Source organism: Brassica napus, unplaced genomic scaffold (assembly GCF_020379485.1).
Source record: "Brassica napus cultivar Da-Ae unplaced genomic scaffold, Da-Ae ScsIHWf_1214;HRSCAF=1738, whole genome shotgun sequence".
NCBI lineage: Eukaryota > Viridiplantae > Streptophyta > Magnoliopsida > Brassicales > Brassicaceae > Brassica > Brassica napus.
The window spans coordinates 17,208-35,910 of record NW_026014635.1 but is presented as its reverse complement, the minus strand read 5'-3'; the positions used below and the strand labels follow the sequence as shown (position 1 = coordinate 35,910).

General features: G+C 46.2%; 1 protein-coding gene across 1 annotated transcript; it reads right to left on the bottom strand.

The window, feature by feature from the left end:
* Window positions 1-215: 215 nt before the first annotated feature.
* On the bottom strand, window positions 216-3,041 carry LOC125596439. Its single transcript, XM_048771588.1, has 6 exons — window positions 2,433-3,041; window positions 1,693-2,274; window positions 1,384-1,518; window positions 1,021-1,317; window positions 355-519; window positions 216-227 (listed from the first exon to the last, which is right to left on the bottom strand). The coding sequence occupies exons 1-6, from the start codon at window positions 3,039-3,041 to the stop codon at window positions 216-218; spliced, it is 1,800 nt and encodes a 599-aa protein (XP_048627545.1).
* Between the last annotated feature and the right edge of the window lie 15,662 nt (window positions 3,042-18,703).

The following is an 18,703-nucleotide window of genomic DNA, read 5'->3' as shown; positions in this document are numbered from 1 at the left end:
CCTCTTCTTGAGTGTGGTCTGGCCCCTCAAATGCTTAAGAGTTTCATGATCTGTATGAATAATAAACTCTTTAGACAAAAGATAATGTTGCCAAGTTTCAAGCGACCTTACTAGAGCATATAGCTCTTTATCATAGGTGGGGTAATTGAGGGCGGCTCCACTCAATTTCTCACTGAAAAAGGCCACTGGCCGGCCTCCTTGGGTCAGCACGGCTCCTATTCCTGTCCCTGAAGCATCACACTCAATCTCAAAAGGTTTATCAAAGTTAGGAAGAGTTAAAACCGGTGCATGTGTCAAGCTATATTTAAGCCTGTTGAAAGACTCCTCTTGGGCAGGGCCCCAAGCAAAGGTTACATTCTTCTTGATCACGGAGGTCATTGGGGCGGCAATGGTACTGAAGTCCTTCACAAATCGTCGATAGAAACTGGCCAGTCCATGGAAGCTGCGGATATGTCCGATCGTGGTCGGAGTCGGCCAGTCTTGTATCGCCTGGATCTTCTCTTCATCAACCTTCAGTCCCTGTGAACTCACAACAAAGCCTAAAAATACCAACTGATCAGTGCAGAATACACATTTCTTAAGGTTAGCATAAAGGCCTTCTTGCCTTAAGGCTTTCAAAACCTGCTCTAGGTGTCCCATGTGTTCAGTTAAAGACCTGCTGTAAATCAAGATATCATCGAAGTATACAACCACGAATTTACCAATGTAAGGTCGGAGGACCTCATTCATGAGTCTCATGAAGGTACTAGGGGCGTTGGTAAGGCCAAACGGCATCACCAGCCACTCGTATAGACCTTGCTTGGTCTTGAAGGCAGTTTTCCACTCATCTCCTTCCTTCATGCGGACTTGATGGTATCCACTCCTGAGATCAATCTTAGAAAACACAACAGACCCACTCAGTTCATCCAACATATCATCTAATCTGGGTATAGGGTACCGATATTTGATGGTTATGTTGTTGATGGCTCGGCAGTCCACACACATGCGCCACGTCCCATCCTTCTTAGGCACTAGTAAGACCGGGACCGCACAGGGACTAAGGCTCTCGCGGATGTAGCCTTTGTCCATGAGATCTTGGACCTGCCGCTCCAGTTCCTTGGCTTCCTCAGGGTTGACACGGTAAGCAGCTCGGTTTGGTAGTGGCGCGCCGGGTACAAGGTCTATCTGATGTTCTATGCCACGGACAGGGGGTAAACCGGCTGGAATCTCATCAGGAAAGACGTCCTTGTAACGTCCCATGAGGTCTTGTACTACGTCCGGTACTTCAGGAGCTTCTAGACCTGCATAGCAACCTTCCTTAAAGATCATTAGTAGCACCTGTGTCTCACGTTGTAATGATTTAAGCACTTGTCCGGAAGTCATGTATAGGTTAGTGTTACTTACCTGGCCGGACTGCGTCATGGCCTTTTGCATATCATGAACTTCTTGAGGGCTGAGAGGTGCTAGGCTGTGCTTCCTGTTGTTGTGGACGAAGCTATAGATGTTGGTGCGTCCATGGTGAAGAGTCTCCTTGTCAAACTGCCACGGCCTTCCTAGAAGTATATGGCCGGCTTGCATGGGCACAACATCACACTTGACCTGGTCTTGGTACTTGCCAATACTGAATGACACAACAACTTGTTCGGCAATCTTGAGCTCAGTCTCATCATTGAGCCATTTGAGACGGTATGGCCGAGGATGGGCAGTTTTTACCAGCCCTAGCTTATCAACAAGATACTTGCTAGCCACGTTAGTACAAGATCCGCCATCTATGATCAAACTACATACCTTGTGATCAACACTACATCTTGTGTGAAAGATGTTCTCCCGCTGGATGGTCTCTGGATCAAAGAGGGTACTAAGAGCTCTCCGGGTCACTAGCAGCTCGCCGGTCTCCGGGTAGTCGGTTACTTCTTCATCAGAGATCACTGCCGCGGCCTCATCTTGGGATTCATACTCGCCATCCCCCTTTAGGACCATTACTCGTTTGTTTGGACAATCCCGAGCGTAGTGGCCCTTGCCCTGACACTTATAACAAATGATATCACGGGTACGCAATGTTTGGGCTTGAGTCTTAACCTGCTCCGATTTGGATGCATTAGACGATTCAGCCTGGTTTGTCTTGAATCGGCTCTCAATCTCAATTGTCTTGCTCTTGTCGCCTTGCTTTGAGCCCGGTTGAGTCCACGCAGGTTTACTGCGGTTGGTGCTGGCGGTCTTGTGCTTGATGTGCTGCTCGGCTTGCGTAGCAAAGTGCTGCAGGTCGTTGAAGTCTTCATACTGTTGCCTCTCCACCTTGCGGGCAATGCGGTCTTGCAGCCCTTCCAGAAATTGGGACATCATTGTCTCTTCGGGCTCGTCGGTCTCAAGCTTATTCCTAAGTGCCTCGAACTCCTCAAAGTACCCTCCACAGTCTTAGTTCCCTGCGTAAGTTTACGAAAACGTTTTAGCACATCACGCTGGTAGTAAGATGGAATGTACCTCGCGCGAAGCTCGGTCCGCATCTCGGTCCAATTACGCGCTCTCCACACTGGCCCGGACTTGGCAACGTCTCGATCCCACCACGAAAGAGCATTGTCCGTCAGCTGGGCTGCTGCTAGGGCAACCTTCTTGGCCTCACTATATTGGTAATAGTCGAAGATGTACTCCATGCGCTTCTCCCACACGATGAAGGCATCCGGATAAACCTTGCCAGCAAACGTTGGGGGATGAAGCTTAAGCGCCTTGCCTCCCAACCAAGGCTCTTCCTCCTCTCGGTCTCGACCTCCTCTACGGTCGCGGCCTCCTCCTACTTGGACCCGGGGTCCTCGCGCGTTCCTCCTCCCACCCCGGTTTGGCCTCTCTTCGTCCTGACTGCGCGTATCATCAGTACTGTCCTCGTCCGAGTCAGTGTCATGCGGGTCAGGCTGATTCCTTCCTGGTGGCCGAGGTCCGTTGTGTCTGCCTCCCTGTCGTAGCTGAGTAACCTCGGCGGTTATAGCCCTAAGGCTCGCCCTCAACTCTTCATTGTCGGCTAGGAGCTGAGCGTTTATGGCCGCTTGATCTTGACCTACATCTCCCATAGTTTCTCTGAAAAGATACTCAAAGAAAATTAGAGGCAAGAGGGATTAAATAGTAGCTTGGGGTCGGATACTTGAGTATCGACCAAGGCAAAATAAAGTAAATGCTAAAATTTATGGAAAAATCGAATCAAGTTGAAAAAGGAAAGATGAATATCTTTTTTTTTTTTTGATTTTTTCGAAAACTTGGAAAGAAAGTAAAACTTCTTTTTTTTTTTTTAAATAGAAAACTTGGAGAACAATCCGAAAATAAAAAAAAGGAAAGTAAATATTTTTTTTTTTTGAATTGTGACGGCTAGGGTTCAGAAAGAACTGAGTTTCGCAGGAAACTTCAGCTCTGATACCAAAATGTTGTAGGCATGGGTCGGAGGGTCGAACGGACGGACGGACGGATGACCGATTCGCAGTTCAGCCTTGTCTCGGATGGATGGTACTGGCCGGCTCGTCTCTTGCTTGGGATCGATCCTGCAACAGATAGGAACCTTTAGTGAATTTTCAATAGGAACAAGAACAGAACAAGATATGATTCTTTTGGTTTTTATAGAATTGGATGAATGAAATCTAAAACAAAAGATAGTGAAAAGAGTAGATTGGCGGATGGAATCTGCTGCTGGACGTATGTCTCTCTCAGCAAGATGCCTAGGTCGGATAGGAGGATAGATATGGTTCCGGCTCTTGTTGGACGTGTGTCTCTCTCAAGATTCAGACAAGGAATGGAATGGATCGATGGACGCCACAAAGAACAATGGATCGGCTCTTTGATATGTCACACGGCTGCTCTCAATGTTTCACACAACTGAAAGACTTAGGGTTTCTTTGCTAAAGCAAAAACGATTTCATAAAGGACTTAGCCGAAAAGTTGGCAACTACAAGGGTTTAAATAGATGTTCCTTACTGGACTTTAAAGAATAAAAGGGCCTAGACAAATGGCCAAAGTCTTAACCGAAATAAAATAAAGAAAACAATAGACCGGTCGCGGTTTGAGATGTCCGGATCAGAACTCATAGTATGCTTGCTTGTTGCCTCATTAAAACCTTTCGGGAAAACCCAGTGGGACAAAACCTCGATAAGGAAAAAGAGTACAACACATACTACTCCTTCTGATGGTCGGCTATATCTCTGAACCGGAAGCAAGTTGGTTGGATGGATTGAGTATGAAGGTGGAAATGGTCAGGCCGGCTTCATTCTGGCCGATGGAGGAGAACTGGCTCGAATGGACTGGGTCTGGAACCTCTAGTGGTTCACCGGTGTCTTCCAGCTTCAAGTCAGACAACTCCTGGATCAATAGTTGCTTGAACCCGGTTTGTTCCTATGCAAGCAACTCCTGGACAGCTTTGGCAAATCCAGCTCTTATAACTCTTGAACCGGACCTTGTGGTTGGACCTTTGCGGATAATGGGAACCTCAGTCGTGGGTACTACAACACAAAGGGTACTAGTTCCCAAAGGGTTTGAGTTCCAAACGGTGCCATTGGTTCAAGGCTTAGGCCGAACCAAGTGGACAGTCCGCGGCTGCATAGTCGAACGGACGGACGGTTAGTTTAACCAGAGTGTTTTATCGCAAGGTCTGATTGGTTGCAAGGCAATCCGGTTTGGTCTTGGGCCTTACTCTGTGGTATGGATCCAGGCTTTGGGTCGGATCAGGTAAGAAGGTCCGTGAGCCTTTGGGCCGGACTTATAACTGGTCGATCACACCTAGATCTTAACCAGACGGTTAGACGGGACTATGGATGATCCAGTTATGGTTGGATGGTTCTGGCCGCAAAGGCTAAGTGGGATATCTTACAATCAACTTTGGGTTGGTGAGTAGGATAGGCGCCATATGTCTTATGTAGGGAGTAGACCTACATGATGGCAATGGAAGGCCGGTTCTATCAGTACATGCTAAGTGGATGATGGCTTATCAAGTCTAGTGGTCGGATCATGTTTCATGACGATGGTTCGATGGCCGAACACTAGTATGGATAGTCACGTTGCTGGAGTAAGAGTATTGATGTGATGCTTCTATATATCAACCTTGGTGTTGATAGCTTCGAGTTTGGCTAAGAGTCATGACGAAGCCTGTGGCTAGTACTATGTGTCGTAGACCATAAGTATTGAGCCTAAGTATGGTTGTTCAAGGAAAGCCGTGTAAGATCTGATCATGGTTGAGTATGGACGACCTGACCTCTGAATGATGGTTCCAGGTGTCGGAACTAATCTGATTAAGGAATGCATCGGTTGGTATGAACAAATCATATATGTTGTCTGGGTTAAGTCCCAAGGCCGGTCAGGCCAGATGATGACTCATCAGTTCCAAGTCATGTGAGGATGGTTGGCTGATTGACTTAGGATATAAGAGCTTTGTCAGTCCAGAAGATGGACTTGGTACTATTTCCTATAAGGCAAATGGATTTCGGATTGTGCATGAGCCGAGAAAGGCCATATGCACACCCTTATCCTTTCAAAGACTTCTCAAAGGTTACTTATGTCTGTGGGGATGGTAAGTTGAATGACTAAGTACCTAGGGGAGTTGTTTGATGCAGGAGTCACGACAAGGACCTTAAGTAAGATCATGGAGTGATCGTGGTCCAGCTGTCAAGCAAGAGCAATTCGAGTCAATGGAGGACCGATGAGCTAATAAGCTCCATAGATGTGGCAAAGGTATGATCTAGCATTTACTTATGTAGATCTAGATAGAATGGTTTAGGGGAATGAAACCTCAGAATCGTATCATTTGGTTTGGGTTTAGGATTGACCTTTAAGCTAATTGGTAGTTGAGTAAACTGACCAAGGCTAAGGTGATTCGACCAGACAAGTGTTAGATTGGTTTTAGACCAATGGTTAATTAGAAAATAATCCGCTGCGTATCTGTTGAAAGGATCTAAGCTATTAATGACTAGGGAAGTCTTTAGCTAAGGTTTAAGTTAGCCCTCGCCTGTGGGCGATATTATAAATAAAGGGCAAAAATTAAGAGTTTCGACCAGGAAGTGGACCGAGCGACGTGAGGCATCGACCGCGGCCTAGGCGGCCGGGATCGGGTCTTACAAGTTGGTATCAGAGCATGCTTGATCCTGTTTAGGACAACGCTCTAAGATGTTGAGTTCCAAACCGAAATTATTCCAAAAACTATGATGACTATGGAACCTTAGTTGGGGTGAGCCAAGAAAGAGTTGAAGTAAGCTAGGGTATCATTGTGAATGTGGGAATTCTAAGATGAACCGGCTTAGCCAAGATACGTTCTCCAAGGGCAAGATCCTAAAAACAGAAAGGTTGGTCGATCTAGTTATTTAGAAGTAATAGACGGGTTGGAAGGGATGGAAGCAATGCAAAACTTGTTTATGGATTACCTGGACAAGGGAAGTAACATGGACCAGAGAGTGGCTTAGGTTGACATAAACGTGCAGCACTCTACAAAAGTTAAGTGTTATCCCTTGATGGCCGTTCATAATAAGTAAAGCATATGCATTGTTAAATCTGACTCGAAGGAGACACTACATGACCAGTACACGAGTGGATTTGTGATCAGATGGATCAGCTAGAACTCGGTATAGGTCAAGGTAGGTTTCCTTATATCTAGTTGGATGGAATGAATCAATTCCAATCTGAATCCATCCAAGGAAAGAATGAGGAAACTCAGAGTGTTCATTCCAATCATTGGAAGAACATGATGGTAAGTATCTTAGTATGATGGGGATTGAGGTATATTATAATTGCTGTTGTGAATGGTGTGAGCATTCGCAATAGTAAGATGCTTTGGAGAATGGTATGGGACGTTTTCCAAATGTGTGATTAAACCGAAATCCTACTCATCTAGGTACCCACTGGAAGTGGAACTGTGATAACCCGCCCTTCGGGATAAAATGGTCGAGCAAGGGAAAGTCAGAATCTGGAGCCAAGCTTTTGGGAGATTACATATTTGGAGTAATGTTGAGTTTTGATCACACAAAACTTAACATGGTTCGGAGAAGACAAAAGATTGGTCGAGCATCAACTTGATGATCGAACCGCGGGCGGTACGGGCCAACCGAGAAGTTCGAAGTAGGATGTGGTCGAAGAATGGATCGTGAGTGAACCATGAGACATATTAAGCTGCTCTACCTTTCTTAGAAGAGTCTTAGATTGATCAGACGAAGATTTTGGAAGAATCACATTTTTGGAAGCACGACGGTTTAGAAGCTCGACGTTTCAGAAACCCGACGTTTCTTAGCCACTAAGTTTTCCGTGAAACTTTACATCTATCATCTGAATATTATTTCAGAGATATTGTAATTTGGAAGCATGACGGGAGTAAGCAGGACGGGAAGCAAGCACGACGGGAAAACCCGAAGTTGGTCGAAAACCCTAATTTTGGTTTTTCGAAATTATTGGAAGAAGCCGGAGGCTCGGGAAATATTTTTAGAGGATCTCAGTATTCATCTGAAGTTTATTAAAAATATTTAGAGAATCAGAACGGGAGCGGAAAAATATTCGGGATTGATCGCGGGACGAAAATTCACCAGAAAGACCGAAATCGCACAAATCAACCGGAAAGCTCGAGGTGGCCCTATCTGAGGGATCAGGACATGCTGTCCTTCATCCAAGCATCTTAGTGTCTCCGTAGCACGACATGTCTCCGCAGGATGAAGCCTCACATGCAGCATGACACCCAAAGCACGACATGGCATCGTCTTGACACCCAGAGGCCCGTGGGTCGCGATGCATGAGCTCCAGCCATGCTGAATGACATCTGGACGTGGTGCTGGCTTCTGGCATGCAGAGAAGTCATGCATGGTGACATTTGGACGCCCGTGTGTCGCTGCGCATGCGACCGGAAGCATGCGGGACGACACACAGGTGATGGAGTGGCACCATTTCAATGGTTGGCCATATCTATATAAACCCAGCTCCCCCAGCTCGTTTCATTCATTCCACACACTCAAACATCACTCTAAAACTTGGGCTAGAGAGAGAAAGTGAAGTAGAAAAAGGAAGTGAAGGATTTGGAGCTGTTTTGAAGAAGTTAGAGCATTTTTAAGAGCCATTGTTCTGTCCAAGTCCTGATTCGTCCATACCAGTCCATTGAAGACAGAGGCATTGGGTTTTGGCTAGGCTCTCTCCGATCAACCAGCTGCAAGAACACTGTGAGTTGGTTTGTTTGAATTCCACTTGGAATTTAGGGTAGATCGAGTCGCATATAGAGTAGAATGATCACACTATTGAATGGTAGAGTCCTTAGGGTTATTTTATTCATGGAACCGGACTCAGTTTAGCAAGGGCTAAGCTGAGATGAATGGAATTAAGACTGAGTTGATAACCTGATTAGGACTAAGAATAGGATGCATCATGTTTTCTATTCTTGCGTGTTGATATGGTTGAGTGCAGGTTCCCGTTATCTTTAAAGATAGTTGCTCAGCGGGAGGCTGGACTATCTAGGTAACGGTTTATTGAGTTGTTTAGTATCGATATTATTGTTTAGTTATTAGTACTCAGGGTCTTAGGCCATATAGGCCGGACTACTGGTACTATTGGTTTGTGTTGTAGAGTCGAGTGTCTGGTTAGTGTCTAGAACTTTATCATTACGTTAGGTTCTAGATTGAGTTTGTGTTATGTGAGTGTGCCGACAGTATGAGCGTAACTCGTCCATACTAGGCTTGTTTAGGGGTGATTAGTGTTTCCTCAGCCTCGTACCCAGCGGGTTTAAGGAAACCCCTTAATCGCTGGATCGGGAAGACTCAGAGAGACGGGATCATGGCCTATGGCTGAGTGATTACACGACGGTGTAATGTGGCAGTGACCCGAAGGACTGTGGGCTGTCGCGCGGTGACCCGAAGGACTGTGGGCCGCGGTCGGTTGAAAGTTCCTTCTTCTGGCCTTTGTGGTAGGAAGATAGGATATTGCCGATAGAGAGGATGAACACTAAGTCACCATTTCCCGGGGTAGTGTGTTGTGTTGTGTTAGAGTGTCGTAGAGGGTTATGGAACCCTCGAGTCAGTGTAGCACCGATATACGGTGTTACTAGTTAGATCGAGTCGTGATACTCATAGTTATTATTGTGATTGTGGTTGATTGATTTGCTTGCAGGTTATGACATTAAGTCCTAAGTCTGGTTTAGGTACCGGATTAGGCTTGATGTGTATTTCGTTAGTGTAGGCCTGACGTTGGCCTGTATGTGTTTGAGTGATTGCTTGTGAAGGGTGGTGGATATTAAAGCTATGCGGTATCATTGGTTGGCCGATCATGTTCTTGTTTGATTTTTGGTCGATCGATTAATGATACTTGCATAGTCTAAGTGTCTAACACTACATGAGTATTGAACTCAGGCGTATATATGGTTAACTAGGGATTGTTTGTTGACTTGTTTTAATGCAGGTTCCCGTTACTTGAAGCTAGATCATGGCAGGAGGCCAAGTCTAACTTAGTAACGGTTTGCTTAGCCTTAGCGTTTATTGCATGCTAGGGCTAGATTGATTGTTATTTTGGGTTGTCTGGGTAGAGTCTAGGTTGCGGGTAGAGGCCGCCAGCTCACTGAGTAATACTAGATTACTCATCCAACTCCGTTGTCCTTTTTGCAGGTCGCTTTAGGTAAGGATGATCGGATAGCTTGGTGCTGGACGTTAGGACCGCCGGTGTAGATTTTCATGCCTTTTGTAAACGGTATTGTGAATTGTGTTATGTTGACTCGATTTGGCATTAGGCCGGGCCCAGTCTTGAATTATTCAATGTATGAATATTTCTTAAATCAATAAAAGTAATTGTTTTATATGCGCTTCATGAGAACTCTGATATTTGACTAGTCCGGTCTAACACAACGTTAGGTCGAGGTACGGGTTGAAAAGCCTTAGGCCTTGATCTAACGGAAAACGCTAACTCTAGGTAGGGGTTGCAAAGCCTTATGCCTTGATGCAGCGGGACGAGTTAGTGGATGAACTGGTCTAGGTCGTGGAGTAAAGTTTGTGACTCTGACCGGATTGTCCCTAGTCCGTCACGTAGCGCTTCCGGACCATGGTGTTGGGTTGGAAGGTCAGTCATGTTCTTGTTTGATTGTTGGCTGGCCGGTTGGCCTTTCATCTCCAACCCTTGTTGTAGGTCGTCCGTCGGTCATGTTCTTGTTTGATTGTTGGCCGGTGGGTCGATCTATGCTTAGGACGGTTCGGGCGTGTTACAGAGGTGGTATCAAAGCATGGTTTGTCCATGCTTCCAGAACTCATGATTTAATCGGTTTTAAATATTTATCGAGTCAAATTGAGTCACAAAAGGCATTAGGGAAACCGGTCATGTCCAGCGATAGGATTTGTGGTTTTAGGAATTAGGATTGAGATAGTCGAATCTAGAACTGTTAGGTTGCTTGGGTAGAACTGTTAGGTTTCTGGTTAGAATTGCGGTTAGGTTGAATTGTTAGTATTTGCTGGGTTAGTAGATTATTTGATTAATTGTCTACTAACTTGCATGTGAAGTGTTCTTTTGAGTTGCAGCTTGTGTGTTCGTTGATCGGAACTTTAAGGAATGGAAACCTTAAAGTGAAAAGAGTTCAAGGCTAAAAACCCAAAGTGAAGAGAGAGAGATTCAGAGGGACTGGACAGTGGTATGGACTGGACAAGTATGAGCAAGACTTCGTTGAGAAAGGACTTCATCAGTTTTGGGAAAAGAAAGGTTTCAGTGATCAGAAGCAAAGATGGTGCACGTTATGGCAGAGTAAATGCAAGAAGACGATTCAGTATTCATCAAGTGAAGAGTTTTGTGGCAACTTTGAGAAGGAGACTCATGGGAGAGCAGTAGATACGGTGAAGCAATATGAAGATGAATTTAGCATGACAGTGAAGCGATATGGAGATGAGTTAAGAATGAGTGAAGCATGGGAAATCAAGAAGTGAAGGACGGATTCAAGACTAAAGGAATGCTTTGAGATGTATCAAGACGGAGTGAGTTCAGAACCAGAAGTTTGGGTGGAGACCAGAGAAACCGAAAGGAGGAAACCAAGGGCAAACCAATAAAGAAGCACATCAAGTGATCAAGACCGCGAGACAAGTGATCCAAGGAGAAATTTTCATCAAGGGGATGAACATGTCGTGAAGCTGAGCCATTGGACAACTAAGAATTCAAGGACGAATTCTATTAAGGGGGGAAGAATGTGATAACCCGCCCTTCGGGATAAAATGGTCGAGCAAGGGAAAGTCAGAATCTGGAGCCAAGCTTTTGGGAGATTACATATTTGGAGTAATGTTGAGTTTTGATCACACAAAACTTAACATGGTTCGGAGAAGACAGAAGATTGGTCGAGCATCAACTTGATGATCGAACCGCGGGCGGTACGGGCCAACCGAGAAGTTCGAAGTAGGATGTGGTCAAAGAATGGATCGTGAGTGAACCATGAGACATATTAAGCTTCTCTACCTTTCTTAGAAGAGTCTTAGATTGATCAGACGAAGATTTTGGAAGAATCACATTTTTGGAAGCACGACGGTTTAGAAGCTCGACGTTTCAGAAACCCGACGTTTCTTAGCCACTAAGTTTTCCGCGAAACTTTACATCTATCATCTGAATATTATTTCAGAGATATTATAATTTGGAAGCATGACGGGAGTAAGCAGGACGGGAAGCAAGCACGACGGGAAAACCCAAAGTTGGTCGAAAACCCTAATTTTGGTTTTTCGAAATTATTGGAAGAAGCCGGAGGCTCGGGAAATATTTTTAGAGGATCTCAGTATTCATCTGAAGTTTATTAAAAATATTTAGAGAATCAGAACGGGAGCGGAAAAATATTCGGGATTGATCGCGGGACGAAAATTCACCAGAAAGACTGAAATCGCACAAATCAACCGGAAAGCTCAAGGTGGCCCTATCTGAGGGATCAGGACATGCTGTCCTATATCCAAGCATCTTAGTGTCTCCATAGCACGACATGTCTCCGCAGGATGAAGCCTCACACGCAGCATGACACCCAAAGCACGACATGGCATCGTCTTGACACCCAGAGGCCCGTGTGTCGCGATGCATGAGCTCTAGCCATTCTGAATGACATCTGGACGTGGTGCTGGCTTCTGGCATGCAGAGAAGTCATGCATGGTGACATTTGGACGCCCGTGTGTCGCTGCGCATGCGACCGGAAGCATGCGGGACGACACACAGGTGATGGAGTGGCACCATTTCAATGGTTGGCCATATCTATATAAACCCAGCTCCCCCAGCTCGTTTCATTCATTCCACACACTCAAACATGACTCTAAAACTTGGGCTAGAGAGAGAAAGTGAAGTAGAAAAAGGAAGTGAAGGATTTGGAGCTGTTTTGAAGAAGTTAGAGCATTTTTAAGAGCCATTGTTCTACCGAAAGTCCGAGAAGAAGATCCAGAAGTCCGAGGAGGTTCTGTCCAAGTCCTGATTCGTCCATACCAGTCCATTGAAGACAGAGGCATTGGGTTTTGGCTAGGCTCTCTCCGATCAACCAGCTGCAAGAACACTGTGCGTTGGTTTGTTTGAATTCCACTTGGAATTTAGGGTAGATCGAGTCGCATATATAGTAGAATGATCACACTATTGAATGGTAGAGTCCTTAGGGTTATTTTATTCATGGAACCGGACTCAGTTTAGCAAGGGCTAAGCTGAGATGAATGGAATTAAGACTGAGTTGATAACCTGATTAGGACTAAGAATAGGATGCATCATGTTTTCTATTCTTGCGTGTTGATATGGTTGAGTGCAGGTTCCCGTTATCTTTAAAAATAGTTTCTCAGCGGGAGGCTGGACTATCTGGGTAACGGTTTGATTGAGTTGTTTAGTATCGATATTATTGTTTAGTTATTAGTACTCAGGGTCTTAAGCCATATAGGCCGGACTACTGGTACTATTGGTTTGTGTTGTAGAGTCGAGTGTCTGGTTAGTGTCTAGAACTTTATCATTACGTTAGGTTCTAGATTGAGTTTGTGTTATGTGAGTGTGCCGACAGTATGAGCGTAACTCGTCCATACTAGGCTTGTTTAGGGGTGATTAGTGTTTCCCCAGCCTCGGACCCAGCGGGTTTAAGGAAACCCCTTATTCGCTGGATCGGGAAGACTCAGAGAGACGGGATCATGGCCTATGGCTGAGTGATTACACGACGGTGTAATGTGGCAGTGACCCGAAGGACTGTGGGCTGTCGCGCGGTGACCCGAAGGACTGTGGGCCGCGGTCGGTTGAAAGTTCCTTCTTCTGGCCTTTGTGGTAGGAAGATAGGATATTGCCGATAGAGAGGATGAACACTAAGTCACCATTTCCCGGGGTAGTGTGTTGTGTTGTGTTAGAGTGTCGTAGAGGGTTATGGAACCCTCGAGTCAGTGTAGCACCGATATACGGTGTTACTAGTTAGATCGAGTCGTGATACTCATAGTTATTATTGTGATTGTGGTTGATTGATTTGCTTGCAGGTTATGACATTAAGTCCTAAGTCTGGTTTAGGTACCGGATTAGGCTTGATGTGTATTTCGTTAGTGTAGGCCTGACGTTGGCCTGTATGTGTTTGAGTGATTGCTTGTGAAGGGTGGTGGATATTAAAGCTATGCGGTATCATTGGTTGGCCGATCATGTTCTTGTTTGATTGTTGGTCGATCGATTAATGATACTTGCATAGTCTAAGTGTCTAACACTACATGAGTATTGAACTCAGGCGTATATATGGTTAACTAGGGATTGTTTGTTGACTTGTTTTAATGCAGGTTCCCGTTACTTGAGGCTAGATCATGGCAGGAGGCCAAGTCAAACTTAGTAACGGTTTGCTTTGCCTTAGCGTTTATTGCATGCTAGGGCTAGATTGATTGTTATTTTGGGTTGTCTGGGTAGAGTCTAGGTTGCGGGTAGAGGCCGCCAGCTCACTGAGTAATACTAGATTACTCATCCAACTCCGTTGTCCTTTTTGCAGGTCGCTTTAGGTAAGGATGATCGGATAGCTTGGTGCTGGACGTTAGGACCGCCGGTGTAGATTTTCATGCCTTTTGTAAACGGTATTGTGAATTGTGTTATGTTGACTCGATTTGGCATTAGGTCGGGCCCAGTCTTGAATTATACAATGTATGAATATTTCTTAAATCAATAAAAGTAATTGTTTTATATGCGCTTCATGAGAACTCTGATGTTTGACTAGTCCGGTCTAACACAACGTTAGGTCGAGGTACGGGTTGAAAAGCCTTAGGCCTTGATCTAACGGAAAACGCTAACTCTAGGTAGGGGTTGCAAAGCCTTATGCCTTGATGCAGCGGGACGAGTTAGTGGATGAACTGGTCTAGGTCGTGGAGTAAAGTTTGTGACTCTGACCGGATTGTCCCTAGCCCGTCACGTAGCGCTTCCGGACCATGGTGTTGGGTTGGACGGTCAGTAATGTTCTTGTTTGATTGTTGGCTGGCCGGTTGGCCTTTCATCTCCAACCCTTGGTGTGGGTCGTCCGTCGGTCATGTTCTTGTTTGATTGTTGGCCGGTGGGTTGATCTATGCTTAGGACGGTTCGGGGGTGTTACAGGAACGGGTGGCTTTGTTGGAGTCTAACTTGGCTGAAGAAGCTAAGCTTAAGGCTAAGCCACAGTCTGGCCCATCGGGCAAGACTAATGATAAAAAGAGAAAATGGGACCGGGTGGACGGAGGCAAGACCTCTGGTGGCCGACCTGCGTGTTCCCAATATGGACATAACCATCCTGGTGAGTGCTGGAAGGCCAAGGGGGCTTGTGTTCGTTGTGGCAGCATGGACCATGGGGTTCAGAACTGTCCTCGACCGAACCAGTCTGGTAGAAGCGGCCAGATGAGCTGTTTCCATTGTGGCCAGCAAGGACATTTCCAATCGGATTGTTCCAAGCGGCAAGGAAGTCAGGGGAAGGGCCGTGGAGATTCAGGAAAGGCGTCCCAAGGCAAACCAACCACAACACCGAGGGTGTATGGACTGTCACGAGACGACGGAGCTTCCGGATCTTTTGATTCGATCTCTGGCAATCTCTAAATTTATATTTTTACATTCAAGTAGTAATGCTTGGTCTGGAACCTAAAATGTGGTCTAGGGGATTCTGATGGGGGTCTCTGATAGGAACCCTCATGATTGGTGGTGTAAAAACCCACGTACTTTCCGACGCAGGGGCTACGCATAGGTTTTGTGAGTCTGGGACTGGTCAGAAAGGGTCTGTTCTGTCTGTACGCTGGTGAGAATTTTGGGATAGTGAGGGCAGCCGGTGGGCAAGCCAGGAACTCACTAGATCTCATGTCGAATATCCCAGTGCAGATTCAGGGAAAGGTCCTCCCTGTGAATCTGGTCTGTGTCCACCTAAAGAATCACGAGATGATCCTATGTATGGACTGGTTGGGAAAGTATCGGGCCACTCTCGATTGCCATAAAGGTCATGTGCAATTGGAGACTGGGCTTCATCCGATCCAGTACCAATGTCTGTGTCTGGCTCAAGAGAAAGTAGTGGTTTCAGCAGTTCGAGTGATTCGGATGCTGGAACAGGGTTGTCAGTACTTTTTGGCTACAATTACAACTACAGAGCCTGACAGTTATGTCTGTCTGAAAGACCTTTATGAGGATTCGTTGGTGTCTGAGTTCCCAGATGTGTTCTGTTCGCTACAGGGTGTCCCCCCTGATAGGTCGGATCCATTTATGATTGAACTGGAGCCAGGGACAGCTCCGCTGTCCTAGAATCCGTTTCTGTCGGCTCTGGCCGAGATGGCAGGGCCGAATTTGACCATGTCCAAGAGAGGACCATGGTCGCAGTACAACCAAGTCGGAGTTTGACCTACGGTTGAGAATGATCAAGTCCAGTAATGGACGAGGATCAGGCCACGACCTATTCGGAGATGGACCTATGGTCGGGATGAAACGGTCGAGTCCCTGAGTGGACCAGGACCGGAGTACGATCACATCCGTAAATGGACCAGCATTGAATTATGACAAAGTCCAATGAAGGACAGAAGTTAAGTCTGAGATGTTTTTAGTCTGAAGGGACTAAGATCGCAATGTGGCCAAGCCTGAAAAGGTTGAGGCCGGTTAAGGGGATGATCCATTATGTTGTGGCTGAGGTCATGAACCTTATTGTCCACGACGGACAAAAGAACCATAACAATCTGTTAGGACTTGTTGTAGGACGAGCAGCCTAAAGATTGGAACAAGTTTGTGAGGACTTGACTAGTACATCGAAGTGGTCATTTGGTGATTTTGAATCAAGCTTGTTCTATTCTCTGATCAAGACTAGAATAAGTTCGGTTGGAATATTTTGTCTTGGGACAAGGTATAATCATCACTGGATTCGAGTACGAATCCATTACAAGTGGGGGAGACTTGTCATGCCCCCAATCCTGGAAAGGATTGTCGGGACGGCCATGGTTTGAGGAAACGTACCAGCCAGTCTTAGGACATCAAGGCAAGCGTTCCATGGTCAAGAAAGAAGGTTAAGGATATAAGGAAACTTCGACTTAACCTTATAAGAGAAAAGAGACAGTTATGACGAGTAAGACGGTAGCTGGACGAGATAGAGAAGTAGCTCGACCAGCTTAACGAAGCTAGGTTGAGTTCACTCCAGCTCAGCCACTACTAAGTCAGCTCCACTAGCTGTACTACTAGCTTACTCAGCTGAGGCAGCTGGGAGTCAGTTCATCTCAGCTAGACGGACTGTTCGGGTTTTAGGCCGATGGTCCGGGTCCGGGTCAGTGGCGGGCTGTGAGGTCCGGCCATGAGGCCATGGGCTGTTGGGTCTTTGGGCAAGGCCGTGGGCTAAGTCCAAGAGGCTTGGGGCGTGGGTTGGCCTTGTGACCGACCCCAAACCCAATCAGAAAGGGCGAAGGGATGCAAGTGGCCGAAAGGGGACAACCCTTGGCCGATGGTGCCCATTCGCTAGCAAGTCATGCCTGTTCGTGGGGCAAGACTTACCCCCTCGTTTTCTATAAATATGGGGGCTCTCCTGTCGATTTCATTATCCAATTCCAGAGTAAAATACTCAGAGAAAAACGTAGAGAGAAAGAAAGAGAGAAAGAGAGAGTCCCGGCCAAGAGATCGGCCGGAAAAGGGCCGGTCGTGGTGGTTTGTATCTCCGGCAAGGAGAACGGTTTAGGAGAGAGGAGGCCGTGTGGTTATGAATACCCAAGGCATAGAGAAAGGTCTGGAGAAGGACTCCAAAGCCGTGGTTCAGTCAGATATGGTCAGTGGGGTAACCACCGACCATCGGACAGTCCGAACCGGTCTAGCCATGGGCGTTTGGATTGTGTCCCATTCTTCTTATTCTTTTCATCCAATTCTTCTTCTACTACTTCTGTACATTGGCGTGGCCTTGTGGATATGTTGGGATTGGTTATAACCGTGGTTCTGGTTGAGTAATGCAGTCGCGGTCCATAACCGTCGAGTTAGGCGCGCGCATGGTCTAAACTGGCCTCAGATGATCCGACTGGATAGAGGCGGTTCTGTTCTGTTCTGGACGGTTGCAACCCTTACCTGAACAGTCACAATGGTTCATGACTTGTGTAGGTTAAGGCGTGGTCCTTTGGCCATAGGCCGGACACACGTACGGACCAGACAGTCCATAAGGACAGTTAGGTCGAACGGTTGGAACATCTGAATGGGTGCGAGTTGCCAAGGGTCATGAGTTGCCAAGAGGCACGTGTGTCCAAAGGGTACTAGTTCCCAAAGGGTGTGAGTTCCAAACGGTGCCATTGGTTCAAGGCTTAGGCCGAACCAAGTGGACAGTCCGTGGCTGCATAGTCGAACGGACGGACGGTTAGTTTAACCGGAGTGTTGTATCGCAAGGTCTGATTGGTTGCAAGGCAATCCGGTTTGGTCTTGGGCCTTACTCTGTGGTATGGATCCAGGCTTTTATTCGGATCAGGTAAGAAGGTCCGTGAGCCTTTGGGCCGGACTTATAACTGGTCGATCGCACCTAGATCTTAACCAGACGGTTAGACGGGACTATGGACGATCCAGCTATGGTTGGATTGTTCTGGCCGCAAAGGCTAAGTGGGATATCTTACAATCAACTTTGGGTTGGTGAGTAGGATAGGCGCCATATGTCTTATGTAGGGAGTAGACCTACATGATGGCAATGGAAGGCCGGTTCTATCAGTACATGCTAAGTGGATGATGGCTTATCAAGTCTAGTGGTCGGATCATGTTTCATGACGATGGTTCGATGGCCGAACACTAGTATGGATAGTCACGTTGCTGGAGTAAGAGTATTGATGTGATGCTTCTATATATCAACCTTGGTGTTGATAGCTTCGAGTTTGGCTAAGAGTCATGACGAAGCCTGTGGCTAGTACTATGTGTCGTAGACCATAAGTATTGAGCCTAAGTATGGTTGTTCAAGGAAAGCCGTGTAAGATCTGATCATGGTTGAGTATGGACGACCTGACCTCTGAATGATGGTTCAAGGTGTCAGAACTAATCTGATTAAGGAATGCATCGGTTGGTATGAACAAATCATATATGTTGTCTAGGTTAAGTCCCAAGGCCGGTCAGGCCAGATGATGACTCATCAGTTCCAAGTCATGTGAGGATGGTTGGTTGATTGACTTAGGATCTAATGAGCTTTGTCAGTCCAGAAGATGGACTTGGTACTATTTCCTATAAGGCAAAAGGATTTCGGATTGTGAATGAGCCGAGAAAGGCCAGATGCAAACTCTTATCCTTTCAAAGACTTCTCAAAGGTTACTTATGTCTGTGGGGATGGTTGGTTGAATGACTAAATACCTAGGGGAGTTGTTTGATGCAGGAGTCA